We start from the raw sequence: 17,121 nt of genomic DNA, 5'->3' as shown, positions 1-17,121 counted from the left end.
ATTAACATAGCTGAAGTATCAACCTCAGACATGCTCTAAAGCACCAAGAACTCATGGAAATTTCTGAACTGTTCACCATTACTGATAATAAACAGCAGCATCTCTTTCAGATTTTAAAACAAAAAAATAACCAAAATCAGCATATATAAGTGATGTTGTGTAGTACAGAAAATGCATCTAAGTTAGATTTTAAAAAAACAACCACTGAATTAGACTCAGGTATAACTTGACATGAATTAAAAAAAAAAAAAAACAAACCAAACCAAACCATAAATAATAGGAAAGAAAATAAAAAAAATAAGGAAAATAAAAAAGAAAACATAAGATACTAATAAGATAAAATGTAGAAAGTGGAAAATGGGTGTTGCAAGCTTGGTACTTTAGATAATTCCAAGAAATTTGTTTTTACCTTGTATTGTGTCAAGTGAACAAATGGAATTGCAAAAATATGTAGCACATTTTAAAGAGATAAAAATAATACTTTTTTCTTTCTTTACCAACAAAAAATGGACCTGTATAATTCATTGCCACAAGGCACTATTGTGCTTAAGCAGATATGTATCAGATACATAACCGATTATGTATCTTGCACAAAGGAAGAATCTGCAGATATCCCAGCCAGAGTGATAATTCCAAGAGCTATTATTTCTTATCATTTGCAGGAGATAATATTTCTTACAGTTTGCAGGAGATGTAATGCTTAGTAGCTGGGGAAGAGCTCTACATTTTTTAAATTTGTCAAGGAATGTAACACAGTACAGTTAAATTTGGGGTGTTGGTCAAGATGTGATTGATACTGGATGTTAAACAACAAGAACATACTGATCTTTTCACAAATTCCTTGCTTACTTACTGTTTCCTCTTCTATGTATATGTGTCAGATACACCTTAAAGCTCTGTCCTCAAGATTTACCTGTTTATTCTCACCTTTCCTCAATGATTTCTCACCACCTCTATTTTAGGACATGCAAGAAAATTACATTGCTAATTCTGTTGCTTTCCCATCTGCTGTCAGTATTGCCACTTCCAATATATATTAATTATTATTGTAACAGTCATGACCATCAGCCTCTTGTGCCACTGATCCTCATCTGGAATGATAATGACTCATTGTCATTTGTCAGTTTCTTCGTGAGTTCATATAAAAACAACGTGTGGTTGAAATTTCATTCATAGTTAAAACACAGCCACACAACAAAAGGCAAGCACCACTGTTGTCAAATTGACACATTTGGTGGTAACTTCCAAAGAGTGACTAAAACATCAATAGGCATGCTGAATTATCCTCTCAGTTTCAACATGACTGACAAGCCAGTGAAGGTGAGGCTTACACTGCCTGCACAGCAGCTGATCAGAAGCTGAACAATCATGAATCACCAAAGCTTGCAATAGCAAGGAAATGCTGTAAAAAAAAAATAATCCATAGAAAACACTGGGGAAAACAAAACAAGGCTATCACAAGAATAATAATGCAAACAAAAAATGACAACTAAGGTCAAATTCCTTTTTGCTGGCACTCTGCTAGTCCATCAGCTTTATTAATTTCTGTTCAGTTGTTTGTTTTAAAGGACATGAAGCCTGATAAGAAGTCTATTGAGGGGAAAGGAAAGACATTCATTTGTTGCAATAAGCTTTGGATGAGAGCAATAATCAGTTTGCTACAGTTTGTTAATTTATCTGCAGACTAATAGGAAATAGATTTAAGGTTGGACTTTCAGGGCACAGAGCATTAGCTTGTATTCTTGTTCAAATACAGACTAAACCTCTCTAATTACTTCAGAAAATCTCACCTTTATGAAAAAGAACAACACATTTGTCTTAATCTTCTAATAGAGTAAGAACAAAAATTGACATTTCTGTTCTTTCTCTCACAAAATCAGGCTTACTTATATCTTCCTTAGTACCCTGCTCCTCCTGCACATCCTGTGGATGCAAAAAAGTGAGATTTCTCAAATGGAGTGTTTCTTTGAAATGTCCACATTAAGCTCTGATTATGATTCAAATTGGCCCATGAAATCGCCCTCCCTCTAGAATTCTGTGCCATAAACTAGTTAATGATTTTGTCCAGCTGGATTTCACTGTAACATAAGAACTGTTCTTATTTTCATCTGAAAGGAATAAACAGCATTTAACACACAGTAAATATGGACAAAGCAGCAGAATTCTATTTCACTCAAGACCAAAATATAAACCAAGAATGAGAAAAAAAAAATGGAAAGAGCAACTGCCTGAGCAGGAATGGTCTTCTAGACTTTCTACTTTCACTTTTCCTGCTTAGTTTTAATTATTAACTTCTTCTCAGTATTTGAAACTGAAGGCCTTTCTGCAAAATGCCAGTGCTTTCCTCCTTTTTGATTGTCTATAATGAAATCATTAACATTAGATTACAGTTAACAACCAAAACCACTAAACTATCGATCAGCTGAATTCATGGTGTCTAAAAAACCTCAGCAAGCCATCTGTGGGACAGACAAGTTGGAAAAAACAAGCAAACAAACAAACAAACAAACAAACAACAATTAATGTAAGAACAACAACACTTTTCTCTTTGAGGTCATTTCTGTTCCTCTGTGGGAGGATTTAGCAGACCTACAGATGATCCATTGCCTTTCTGGAGGTGATAAAAAGGTACCAGCCCACAGATGTATCTATTCAAGTGTGGGAACATCAAGTTTATTCACACTGATATTAAGAGTTCTAAGAAACATGTCCCTGAAGTCACAAGGATCCATAGATCCTTTTAGTCGAGTACTTTATTACTGACACTACCCTTTCCTGAAATAACTCAAGAACTCTTTCCTTTTTTTAATCCCAAAAGAGTTTCTCAAAAATCACGAGAATATGTTCACAAAGGTGGAAGTGATGAATCACACCATATTCTGGGTAACATTGCTTTTTCAGCTCATCCTACCAGCATTTTGAAAGCATTGCATATCCAAGACTATCCTCTCACAAAGTAAACCGCAAATATTCAGTACCCTCAGTTGACTTCTCATCTTAGATCCACATACTGGTGTCAGTAGTGCACAAAAAGTACAGTCAGCTAAGCGGAGAACAAAGGTGAAAACTAGAATATAAGCAGATAAAATGACTTTCAAGATCTCCTATTTATAGGAGCTTCATCTGGCATTTTTATTTATGTCTTTTTATATTTTTTTTCCTACATGTGACTGAAATTTCATTATTCTTAGGGGCATTAGGAGGAAAAAAAATAACAAAGCAATGTTAATTGATGTCGTTGATAAGCTTGAGATTATGTTTTGTACATAAGTATTTGTTTGAGAGTGTAGGCAGTTAGTAGAATGTCTTTCAAATAGGTAACCTATCTTTCATCTATCATCATAAAACAATCCCTCCTTCCCAAATGGCCTTTTAGGTGTACTTTTTAATATGGATATGTTAAGGGATGATATTTAATCAAGTAAAACATGAAACAACAAATATCTCAAATTAAACAGAGAGCATCTAAACCTTGCCAGAGTAGCATTTGCACCCTTTTTATAGTTCTTTTTTGAGGGTGTGCTATTTTATTTAAAATAATAGTAACAGAATGGAAAAAAAGAAAACAAAAAAAACCACTTTAATCCTTTATCTGAAAACAACCCTTAGGAAACTTTAGATGCCCACATTTTAAACACGAAACCCTTAACACTCTTGCATCACAAGCAGCTAATAAAAAGTTTTTCTTTAGAGTTTGCCAATGTTACTAACTCTGCTGGAGAGTAACTTCTGAGAAGCATGGAGTGTGGACAGACGAAGTGAGACAAATTAGTTTCGTGAAAATTAAAGGGTTCTTGTACCCTTTTGTCTAATGGGAAAGACATTAGGACCCCACATAAAATTCAGACTTTCCAGAAGAGTTCTGGATTAAATGCTTTTTTGAAAACTTTCTTTCTCCTCCTATTGAAAAGAACAGTCAACAGAGCTACATTAGTTCTTCAGAAAAACATGCTGACATACAAAATTATTTGCTCCTTAACATAATCTTGGATGTGATACCTGAGACTGCAAAGACTCACTTTCATTCTATGTGAATAATTCTACTGACTAAGTAAAAGTACTTAAGTTCTTATAGAATTAAAACCAAGCAAAGTTCTCAAAGACAGCATGTGACAAACACCTAGACTGAAAATTTACTTTTTTAAATAATAGAGGCAACAAAGATAAACATGCATTATCAACACCTCTCACAAAACAAAAGAATTGCCCTACAACTGCAATGTTTTCCAGCAGTCTTCGCAATTTTAAATTAGTATCTGTTGTTAAGCTGGTGTAAATAACAAGCTTCAGCATGACACCTTGGTTGTAAAAAAACAGTCACTCTACATATCTACTTTCTTGAGCCTAGCAAAATTATTTCAAAAACCAACCAATAAATCACCACAACATGACAATAAAAATAAAAATTACCGTACTATGGTTTCTTCGGGAAAAAAAGAAAAAATTACATTGGAAAATGACATTTGACCATTGCCATCTTCATCTGAAGTCTTACATTTGCAATGATTTCTTGCTCACACCCACACAAATGCAGCTCTATAGCCAGGAAAACAACTGCAGGCAGAGATGTGTAAACAGGCTTCCCATATAAAAAAGGTTCCCATGGCCACTTACATTTTTAATTTGGTTGTTTCACTATGCTCAAGGAAATCGTGCCTGCACAAAGAACTATAATAACTGTTCATACGCATGGAATTATACCAATTTTAGGAATGCAGACCAACCTTCAAAGCAATAGAAGAATGGAAAGGAAAAGGCTGAGTGTGCTTGGAAAACCTAGAAGATGGGAATGTTCTTTGAAGTAAAACATATTGTGAATTCTTTCCTTCTTGACTTCAGCAGTCCAAGCCTAAATGAGCAAATAAGCTCTTCAGAGATGGCTCCCAGAAAGGTCTAGCTACTGAAATCAACTATGAATCTTCAGTATAACTTAACACACTTCATACTCCTGGCTGTTGCTGATGTGTAAATGCAGTTTTTCTCACACAGAGTGCAATTCAACTGTAACGCAAATGTGATTACTTCCTCAAATGCCATAAAGCAAAGTAGTATTAGGACAGGTACAGTATATTAAGAAAACCTGTCTCCAGCAGAATGGTCAAGCTCTTTCTGTGCAGGCAATAAAATTATACTTAGCAACATCATGTACAGATAAAGTTTACATTCTAACAAACAACTGCATTTTTGTAACAAGCAACCACTGATAAGGAAAGGTTTGCTGCTCAAAGACCAAAACTGGATTATGACCTTTTTCACATGTATATTTACTGTTATATTATGCATTTGCATAGGAATATATATGCATCATACTTTTGTACTGTTTATGTCCTTAGTTTGTTTGGCCATTTGCATTTCATACTGTCCAGATGACATGCAAAATCAAGGTGTTTGTACAACTGGCTGCATTAGAGAATTAACACCATTCTTAGATAAATATGGGAGTTGGTATCTCAGTCCTTTCAAATAGCTTGTCTAGAAACTCAGCTCATTGCCAGTCCCTCTCTAACCCTCTGTAACTTAAACTAATAACAACAAGAAAAAAATAATTATATATTGATTTTTCACTGTGCATGCCCTGTAGTGGGGGAAAAGAAAAGTTACTTTTTATGTTTTGACTGATATGTCCCCTGTACCTTGTCTCAGGAGCAAAAAAAAAGCATCTTGAGCAGTGAAAGCTCTTAACACCTACTGTGCAGCCTGAGTTCTGCTGTACTTGAGCATAGGAACTGGTGGGCGATGCAAATATTTGAAGAAGTCTGTTAGACAGTGATGGGTTGTAGTCCTAACCAATTCTCAGAGTACGTTATGTAATTATTGTCATAATATATGCTCCACTTAAGAAAGACTAAGTCCCTTTTTTATCTTAAAATTTAAGTTAGTGAAAATTAAACACATCTGGTGGATTCCCAGGAAAGGGAAAAATTTAAGTATTTATGTTTTATATGATAATTCACATAAAATATGAGTGCCTGCAAAAGGAGGGAGTAATATAATACTATCATAACAAACATTTTTATATATAGTAAAGTTCTAATGGTTGCTTCCTTCATTGTATTTTTCTCTCTTGAGAACACTTTAGTTCATCTGTTTGTTAGATTTATTTTTCTTAATACAAGCAATGCGGATTGCTTTCTCCTTAATTGCCTCATCTTAAATAATATAGTTATTTCTTGGAAAGTCAATGCTTCTAAAGAGAAGAGGAAGAGACCTGTTTACAAGTCACTCTGGCTTTTGCCCAGCTGATCAGTTCATGAGCTTTTTGGTGTATCTTTGCAGTATCAACAACAAAAATAAAAATTAAAAAGTGGCGAGTGAAAAAATTGAAGCAACCATCAAGCACTCACCAACTTGGCTATTAAAGGAGTTACAATGTTACTTGTTACAGTTCAATGTTGTAAAACAGAATAGTAAGGCAAAGGGTAAACACACAGCAATCAGCTGCAAACCTACTTAAGCAAAACAAAACACAAGCTGGCAGATGTTGCCTTAATGACTAAAGTACTCGCTTTGCCTGAACTATTACCAACAGGCAAAGCGGAATTTTACTGCTGCTTGCCTACCTGTTGTTTTACTATGGAAAAGGAGGTTTCACATTTTTTAGACTGACACACATTTCTGATAGTAATGGCAGGTTAGAGGAAAACCAGTTCAAAGCAATGTAAGCCACTCTTAATTCTTCTTTTTAAAAGGAAATATCCACAAAATAATTAGGCCATTTAAATTAAGCATATAGGGAGAAGAAACCAAAATCTTTAGCAGAATATTTCCTCTTGGCACTCAAGACATCTATAAACAGTGACAAAACTATTTCTAAAATACTAGAGAAATGGTTAAGACCATTATTTGGAATATATTTCTACATCATTACTAGGTCACTGAGTCACCAGAGCAGTTCTTACTCATGATCTAGATGAAAATAACACTCATGGATATATCTGAAATTATTGCATACACATCTCAGTGGAGAACCAGCCTTTCTTGGAGCTTGTGACAAACAGTTCACGTGTCTCCTTTCTACTGAGTAAATATTCTTACCGTTCAAAAGATCCCCGAAACCATAAAGAAACAATTTGTTTTGCTCTACACAATAACCTGAAAGCTGAAGCATAGAGGGATGGAAAAACAAAACAAAACAAAAAACCCCAAAACCAGAACAAATAGGCATTTAAGTCATTCAAAGGCCCATGGACTCCATCTTCTCTTTCCAAGAAATCTAGGAGGTTCTTTCAAGACCTCACTCAGGATCTGCTCCATGAGCAAAAGGCCTGGCTACTGCTTCAAACAAAGCTGAAAAACGTACAGGTGCAGAAAATCTTCCAAGTACAAGTCTTCTGCTGACTTGATGCCTTAGCATGTCCATATTTATCAATGTCTCACAAAAGACAGAAATGCGATACAGCCCTTAGAGAAGCTTATCAACTACTGTTTGCAGCATGCTGCTTTTTCAAGCTCACAAATCATGAGAAGTCTTACAAAAATTATACACAAAACACTGAATTAAAAAAAAATATTAGAAAGGTAGTAAAGTCATACAATCAAAAACTAGGAAATTCTAGTTTTGCAGTTACCTGTTCAAGCTTAATCCTATCTTTTTGTACTTCTTAATGGGAAATGTCTACTCAGTCACCTAAATAGCTCTCTTCTAAGACATAAAACATATACTACAGTAATTCATCTAACACATGAGCTGTGAGCAAGTCTGTTGGTTTTGTAGAAGCTTGCAAGAAATGTGTCCTGAAGAATTTGTACTCTCTGTTAGCCTAGTACTTGGCTGAGTCTATGCAACAATGGCAATTCTCACATTTAGGCAACATTAGACACACCTGGGTTTGTGCTTGAAGCATTAACAGATTTGAAGATGCACTCTAGCTACAATTGCTACCTGAGCATCCACAGCAGCTACAGACATATCCTGGACTTCAGGATTACAAAGCCTTCTCACCAAACAGAGGTTGTAGTTCTACATGCAGACAAAAGCAATTTCCTTTGGTTCTTCCATCTAACCCTTTTGAGCTACTGATTTTACCTACTCATGGGGAATCGTTTTGAGCATTAGACACCCAGCCTTTCTCATCTAGGAACAGATGTTCCCTCCCAGCCTGTTTCTCAGACCACAGAGAGCAAAACATGTTTTCTTAAAAATATGGCTACTACTAGTAAGGCTAAAATGGCCACTACTATAACAGAAGAAATGCAAGCAAATATTAACTGAATGTTTATACTAAATTCTCAGTATAGTTATTGCTCTTGTTAAAAAAAAAAGCTTTCAAATTATTAATGTGGCTTTCTTTTAGTGGGCACTAATAGAATCTCTTCTCTCATTTGAACAGGATCTTAAGTCAGTGGCAAGTCTGCTTCAGAAAAAATGCTGTTAAAGTGACTCATTCATATGAATATCAACTTCATAAAAAAATTAAAAAGTGAGAAAAAATTTCTGTAGTCATCAGTGATTTAAGTAACTTCCATTATGCAAGAAGATCTGAATTTATTGTATATTTAACTAAGCTGGCTTTTCTGGCCTTGTTCATAGACTTTAATTAAAAACATGTTAAGATCTAATTCAGTTCTAGTTTCAGTTATAAGCTATAAAACTTAATCCAAGATACTGATTAAAACAACTTTGATATAATTTTTACGTATCTCATCTAATGTGCAATGATTTAAAACTCTTTTACTACTACAAAGAAAGTAATTTTTCTTCTGCAATGTGTTCTGATCTTACAGATTGCGTATGGGATGATTCACAATTTGGTGGCAAGCTGCAAAAATTGCTTTTAGTAAGGAATTGGTATCTAAACCAAACACTGCATGACTGTGAAATGTAATCAAGAATGTGATCAAGGATCTAATAAAAACTTTCTTGACTAGAGATTTGCTTCAAAGGTACAGGATAACATTTCTACTTTGAACCTGCTTCAAATATGCCTGTCATTTTCAGATTCAGTCTATGACTCAAAATCACTATAGTGATTGTGATGTGGAGATAGTACATAGAAATATGAAACACTTCATCTGAAATATTTAAAACATGTAACCTATCAACTGAAGTTAGCTGGCAACTGGTTATAGCACACGAAAATTGGCAGGAGGCAAAATTTTATTTGAGAGAATTAAATGGCATTCCAAAGACATATTTCCAAAAAATATGAGAGAAGAGTCTTCATCATTCTTTCCTTTCTCACTATACTCATGTAATTTTCAAAAGTTACATCTTCTATAATCTCCAACCAAAGCTGGAAAAGGAATGTTAATGAAGTTTAACAACAAATCTAATAGCAGAATTTATATCCTACCTCTTATTAATGGCAGCCCACGTCACATTAATATTATCTGTCATCAGTTCTACTTTTCTGGTGTCATCTGCTGAATAATCACGGAGCAACTTAAGTGCCATGTCATTTGCCACATCTACATTTATTTGCCATTGTCGTATTTCTTTTGAAAATTGCTGAAGTAAAAAGAGAAAGAAAAAGAATAAACCTCAGATCACCATAAAATGGTCACACACATTGTACGATTATTAGAGAAGTAGATGAACAACTTATACCATCAATATAAAAAAAAGAAAAAGAACCTCCTCAGAATTACTGGTAACTAAAGTCAGAGTCTTTCTACATGTTTAAATTCTTTTAGTCATAAGACCATAGGACTACTTCTAATCTCTGAGAGGACCAAGCAACAAAATCCTAAATGCCAGATAAAACACAACAGCTCAAATTGATAACCACTGATTAGAATGTTGGTTATTCTTTTCTGAGACACAAATAGATGGATGCATTATTATGTATTATGCAAACTATCACGATTTGTGATGTTAAATTACACTGAGATGGAAAATATAGTGAAATAATATGTTCTATCTAATTTTCTTTTTTATCCTGTGAAATAATACTGAGATTTGAACAATTAATACCTGTGCTTTCACTTTTTTTTAAATTTACTTTATTTTAGCGAATTGTTTATGTAATTAGTGCCATCTACTGGAACAGTACTAAATCTGCAATACAGCAAGATAGTGCTGGTAAACCTATCAATATCTTTATAATGCTAATTTATGCTTCTTAGTATAAACAAAGTTTTGAAACCCTGGTCATTTTTTCTTTTCCCTTCCCTCTCCTTTTTCTCGTCTCCTCTTTTTCTTCTCTCCTCTTGCCTCTCCTCTCCACCTGGGCTAGCTGTCTCACTACAGAAGCAAGCCAGGAAATCCGGAACACTCAGTCAGCCAGCAACCAGCTCCCATGCATCTTTCCTGTTAGTCTTTTTCTCAGAGCAAATTTCCATATAAATGCACTGAAGTTGCATATTTAATCCATAATGTATAACAACAAAATGAAAGAGCAAAGATAATCGACGGTCTATTTGTACTTATTTACTAGGCAAAGACTACAACTAGCCAATCAAAGGGACAATACAAGTAGAAAATAAGTTTGTATTTGGATATAGAAACAGTAAGTTGCACGTAAACATTAGAGCTATTGATAAAAAAAAAAAAACAGTAAGGTTTGACTGTCTTTATTGTTGTGCTTTAATACACAAACCAGGAAACGTCTGTGAAGAAAAAATGTTTTTTTCCCTCTCATTCTCCCTAAGTAGTATTCCTTTTGAAATCTTGTTTTGACTCAGATAAGGAATTCTCCACACAAAGCTGAACTTAAATATGTAATCCCTGCTTAAAGAGTCTAAATACTAAGTAAAAATAAATATATTTTGAATATTTAGTGCACTTATGTTTTCATCTCAGAAACTCAGAAAGTTGATTTTGGTTAAGACTGGGACTGAAATGTACTTGATCTTTGAATAGAATTCAGGTGGAGTTTTGGGGGGTTTTGATTTTTCCCCCAAACTCCTACCTGTTAAAAAGCTGCTTCAACATCTCTAGGTCCTCTCCATAATGTAAATCTGAGAACACGTATTCCCTCTCTTTCCTGTGTTATTCCTTCATGAGAGGGCAGATCACCCAATTACTGTGCAGCAGATAACCTCAGGTACTAAGACAGCAACCTGATTATCTGTTTTGAACAAGGGATCCTATTTCTGCCAATCAAGCATTAGGAGAAGGCTACTAAACCCCCTTCCTGAAAACCATCTGAACATGTTATGGTTAAGCTCACTTAAGCTGAAGCTGCCTAAATAATTTTTAAAATTCATTCCCCTGTGTTAAGTATGGAGATGTAGTCAGGAGAGGTGATAATTTTGTGGAAAAACACTACCATTCCTTTGGAGAAGATATAGGCAGGTGGTTGTTTTGAAAACAGTCTGCCAATTGAGGTCCTTTCCTGCCAGAATTATATACAATAAATATATAAATGTTAATATTAACACAAATATAATAAAATATATAAAACCAAAACCAAATAAATTTTACAATAATTACCATTTCAGTTTTGTAGATCTTTTACAGCAAGTATCTATTCTACATTTAGGTCTATCCATCTCCATTATACTCTACCTTTCTCTTTGTTTAAAATTATGCATGCATACAGCTACTTTTTTCCAGCCAAAGAATCACAGCAGACTGACTATTCACTGCATTACATAGAAAAGTTACCATAACATTTTGTCTGATTGTAAATTAATGGCCTGTAAACTTTACTTTGAAAATAAGCTCTTTTTGCCCAGTCCCATGTGAATATAAATGACCTGATAAAACCTTCCAAACCCAGTTTTATAATAAAAATACAGAAAGATCCATTACAAGGCTATTTCCAAAAGTGTTATTCTCACCATTAACTTCAACATTAATCCATTCTCTTCCTGACATTACAACACTAGATCATCACTCAGGAAAGAAATGATGAATATAGAGAGCTTTCCCGACAGAAACAATTTGTATTTTCTACTTTATTGGAAACTGGTATGTAATTTTTCAACAACTTTGAGGAGGGCATGCCTTGCTTCAACTTTGCTCTGTGCACAGACACCGAGAACAAAGTGTATTGGTAAATGTTTTAACTGTCTGTCCTACCAGAGACCCATTAACTCCTATCTTACATGACTATAATGAATATTTTAGAATTAAATTATTGGCATTAGCTTTCTTTCTCTTTTCCCTTTTATATTTTTAGGTCTCATTTATCTTTTAGCTCCTTAAGAATACATACGATTTCTTTTTAAGGGAAAATGCTTCATTACCTTAATTTCATTTTGACATTTTTTAAAGCATTCTCTTTGTTTTGTCTGTCTCATCACTGGAATTTGCTGAGTTTATTAAAAGGTTTAAAGAATTAAGACTGTGCATTTATCATGTTACTTAGGTATAAATTTATTTTTAATTTTTAATTAGAAGACACTAGTTGATGTTATTAGGAAGAAAGTCTGTGTAATTAAGGATCCTTGATTAAAAACAAGTAAGGAAATTAGAGCTGGGCTTTCTTCTATCCCAGGATGGCCCAGTGGAATAAAATAAATGACGCACAGAAGTTCAAATATAGCAATATGTACTTACAGCATCATTCAATTCTGAGCATGAAAATTCCCACACTGAGCAGGTGTATGTATCACAAATCTGGAAAATCAGGCTGTCTTTCTGTCCCTTTTCTGTGTATCTATAGCATGTTTTATTGATATACCTAAAGAATTAATTTTTTTTTTAATTGAGGAATTCTATTTCAGTGCCTGCATCATAGTTAATAACATTAACTTAATTGTTAAGTGTTTTTACTAAAATCAAAGCAGTACACTTTCAGCCCTGGAATAATAAAAATCCACAAAATGCTCAGACTGTACTTCATCCTACATTGGTACACAGGGAGTGGCAAAAGGGTACCTAGTAAGTTATCCCCCTGCAAGAAGAAGATAAAGGCAAGCAAGATAGCCTCAGTCTTTTATCCACAAATCCAGGGCATAAAGTTCACACCCCCAGGCTATGCCAGTGGAAGGTTGCCTGGCCTCTTGAGTCCCAACAGAGCAGAGGATGTGATCAGGCTGCTACTTAATTTCCTATTTAGATGAACAAGAAATAGGTGGTCAATGAAGGAAAGGAAGGAAACCTTGTCTCCATCCTTCCTCCTCTTCACTTTGGCCATCCCAGCTGAACTGGTACAGAGGGTGAAGAGGTGCCTCACTAGCTCTTACTAAAACAAGGAGCCAAGGAGTGAACTGGCAATCCTAGCAGGTTTATTTTTTTTAACCAAAGTTCAGTATTGTATTAAGAAGAGACTAGTTTTACACTAGCTTATGTTCAGATGACCTGGGGACAGAAAGGAACTGAAGTGCTACTGTGTACTATTTATACACCTATAACCTTCAGCCTGCTGAGTTAACCATCTGCACTCATCACTTAATAAACAATAACAAATAGGGCATTAATGGGTAAAGACTCTCATTGGCCAGAATGCCATATTCTGATTCTCCATAGCTAACCCCAGTACTTAGAATTTAGTTCTCAAATATCAAACTAAAAAAATAGAATGAAAATATGCTCTACTCCTCAGCAAATTAGCTCTGAATTAACTTCTGATTCAAAGGAATAATATTTTTAATTGTCAGCTATATGGTACTTGGTTACTTTTCTTTTAAATGTCAGAAACAAATGTGTCAAATTTTATTAAAAACATCATTGTCCAAATACAAGGCAGTTACAGATTTTTGTTTTATGCTGGCATTGTAAAAAAATAAATAATCAAAAGACTGGTATTGTTGAGCTTACCATTTACCCATATGTAAGGATGCACTATCAGAAAAACATTAACACAAGCACTGATTAAAAGATCACTTAGAGCAGAGGGGAACTTTTGCATTGACTCAGCTGTCTTTAGGTAGACCTATAATGCTTAACAAACAAATCAGAAGAACACTTGGCGACTACTTTCTCACACCAAGCTGTGCTGAGATACAAAGCTGACAAAATGAATATGTCTGAAGAATTTATTTAAGACTCACACTGACCTCTCACTTTCCCTCAACACAAATGAATAGGAATGACAGCTTTATTTTCATCAGTGTAACAGCAAGCCAAAAGACAGCATACTTAATCTACATATTCAGGGGACAACATCAAAATATATGTGTTTGGCACAGAAGCCTGGAAAGCATTTATTTTGATGTATTTCTAGGTCCTTCAGTTTAGATAATACTATCCAGAAGAAATATAAAGCTGCTAAACTCAAAAAAGATTTCCACTTTCCTTAGAATTCATGACCCCTTATCTCAAGCATGAATACAACAGCTGATGCTGTCACATCTGAGAAGCTTTCATGAGGGATTTGACACAATAGGAATTACTGGCAGACAAAGATAATTCCTCTAGGAAGGCTGGCACAAAAGAAAGAGAAAAAAAAAAAAAAGAAGGAAAAAAGAAAAGACCCCTCACCACCACATTCTCTAAGACAGAGGTGAATTTCATCCAGACTTGTGAGGGAAAGGCTAGGCAAAACCAAACAAAAGAAAGTAAACAACTGTGGAACAGTAGAGCTTGTTGATGTTCATATCATCACAAGGGCACAGCAAATTAAGATGGACGTTAAGCTGTGACACCAAAACTATAATTATAGACTAATGTCTGTAACTGGACACAACATGTCACATTGAATCCAGACTGGGATGGGAATGGTTGAAGATACTGACAGTGCTTCACCTGTTTGAAAGAAGGAGTGAAAAGGATCTGCAGATATCCTTTCAAAAACTCTGTTTATACATAGAGATACATTCTATGAATAAGTATACTAGTGTACTATCTCTATAACTTGGGGGATGGAGAAGAAGAAGGGCATATTCTTATTTCTCTCCTTGGAGAATGTTGATCCAAAAAACCCATAATTTTTTCAAAAAGCATACACTCTTAGATAAACCTCATCTGAACCTCATACATTCTTGTAAAAAAGTGGACATAAAATCCATTTCTAAAACTAATTTTTCAATTGTTTTCCTAGTTAAGTAATTTGTGTTCGAGACGTAAGACACTCCAACACAATGACGTAAGACTGTGTTTGCACAGAACTGCTTTTTGTTAATTGAGCCTTTGCAGAGCTGGGACATTGACTTTGTTGAAGCTTTTTTGTTTTGTTTTTGTTTTTTTTTTTCTTAAAACCAAACACTGGGCAGAAGCCAGAACTCTATCTCTGCAGAAAGACAGTGACAAATGGGAGTCCTCTACCCTGAATGACAGTAGTATACATAATGTATAACTCTTTCCAATACATTAGTGAGTGATTGCCCTTATTTACCATAATCCACCCTTCCCAAGCAATGACCCTTAGCATGTAATCTTAAATGAGAAAACTTAACCACTTCTCAATGCTAAAACAATGGGCTGATGAATGTTTTTATGCTTCTTAAAGGCAAGCAAAAAGAAAAAAAAAAAAAAAGCAAAAACCCAACAGATTTTGTATCTACTTCTAAATACCAGAAAGGCAATGACTAACTGATGATGGAGATAACTTGAAGACCAATCATGCAGTTATACACATACTTTCTCTGTCGGCAAAACCAGTTGATGAGGACCTCACCCCACTATTCCTCACAGCAGTTCATTACCATTCAGCTATGCAAATAAGACTGTTCTAAATCCACAAACTTTAACCAAACAGCTGAGTGGTAGGAGTTAAAAAATAAAAATCTGATGGGCAGGAGAGGAGAACATATCAGAAAATATTTGTGTAACTGTTCTCCCAAATGACTAAAATGTAATGTTCCATTAACATGGAGGCAGGACTCACTTTAAGAAGCTGATCAACTGGTTGGTTTCAATCGTGGTTTTCCTCAACCAGAAAATGAGATATTATTAGTCTGAAACAGCTGTTCTCAAAATTTATTCATGAAGAATGTCACCAAAGTATGACTATTTCCATAACAAGAAACTTAAAACCTCATGCAACAGTTAAGGCATATTTGCATTGCTACTTGAGGTATAGCTCAGCTACATAAGTTAACTGAAATGCACATTTTAGCACCTAGAATGTGACAACATGTGTGCTAAAATCACAAGAGCAGCCATTTCGGGGGTTTTTCAGTTAATAACCCTGCCAAGGTTGAACCAAGTGAGATTATCTTGTGGCAAATCTAAAATGCTTGATTTTCAAAATATCTCCATGTAGCTTCTTATGGGCTTTATTTTTTCCCTTTTCTTAATTACTTCCAGACAACCTATACCACTTCATTATCAGTGCAGACAGACATACCAATACTACAGGGTTTCCCAGTCTGCAGAACCAGTGCCTCAGCTGAGGCTGTTGTACAGAAGAGATGAGAAATACTTGTGTTGAAAAGGTAGGTATTCTTCCTGCAAGATCAGCCAGCTATTTGTCATGACTGATAAGACCAAATTCATTCAAGGATTATGTGACACACATTTTAGACTTTGTAAGTTAATTTCTTTCTAATTTTTTGTGGGAAATAAGGGATAAAGAGGTTGTTCTTAATGTGCACTGTCCAATAGTTAAAGTAACAATCTAATTAACTCAAGCAGAAATATTTTAATTGCCAGTAGTGACCTTAAGCTCAGTGTTCTGCTTTTTCAGAGCTTCCACAGTGTAGGAAATTTCTTTCCACGACTCAAGCTTAGCTTTTGCTTGTTCAAGAACCTGCTCAGCTTCTTGTTTAGCTTCTAGCCACTGTGTTGAATCCTTTAACATCTCATGAAGCTGCTCTCTCCGGCTTTGGAGGTGTCCATGCACTTCATCCCACTGGCTCTGTATCTTTTCAACTGGTGAAACACAAAGGAAAAACAAAAGCTGAGTCACTTAAAAGCTTTTTATTTCTTTTTTTTTTTTTAAGGGAGTAAAAAATATTTAAATCTTTCTAGAACTGACCATATCAGAGACCTCTTGTACTTTTAAGCTGCAATTGAAACTAAGTTCAGTTTAACAAAGAAGAACAGATAAACTGTTCTGGGTCACACAGTATGACACTATGGTACACAGCATGTGTTTCAATGTATATGCAGCCAGAAATGCCAGCTTCATGCCTCAAAAAGCATTATGAAACAGGATCACATTTGAGAAAAAGCATCAGCAATAATCGTTCATTCTTACCACACCAACACAAGGTTTAATATTTTCTAAAGAACAAGTCCTTTAGGGACTTCAGTAATATTAGTTAAAGACTTATTGCAAGATATAATTAATGGCCATATTTTCTTATTTCATCAAGGCAAATGTTAGCAGACTGCAAAGGCTGTCTAAA

The 17,121-nt window shown here is 34.9% G+C and overlaps 1 protein-coding gene across 8 annotated transcripts in view; it reads right to left on the bottom strand.

Annotated features, from left to right (window-relative positions):
- The window catches only part of DMD (dystrophin), a 1,304,666-nt gene that overhangs the window by 269,787 nt on the left and 1,017,758 nt on the right, over positions 1 to 17,121 (bottom strand). For all 8 annotated transcript variants that reach the window (XM_087759563.1, XM_087759562.1, XM_087759568.1 and 5 more), the window contains 2 exons: positions 16,431 to 16,642; positions 9,294 to 9,448 (listed from right to left, as the gene is read on the bottom strand). In XM_087759563.1, the coding sequence (XP_087615689.1) occupies positions 9,294 to 9,448; positions 16,431 to 16,642 (367 nt within the window). The remainder of the gene's footprint in view (positions 1 to 9,293; positions 9,449 to 16,430; positions 16,643 to 17,121) is intronic.

Source organism: Nipponia nippon, unplaced genomic scaffold (assembly GCF_047370975.1).
Source record: "Nipponia nippon isolate SJK-2023a ecotype South Korea unplaced genomic scaffold, ASM4737097v1 scaffold_2, whole genome shotgun sequence".
NCBI lineage: Eukaryota > Metazoa > Chordata > Aves > Pelecaniformes > Threskiornithidae > Nipponia > Nipponia nippon.
The sequence above is the reverse complement of the archived record's forward strand: the minus strand, read 5'-3'. Positions and strand labels throughout refer to the sequence as shown.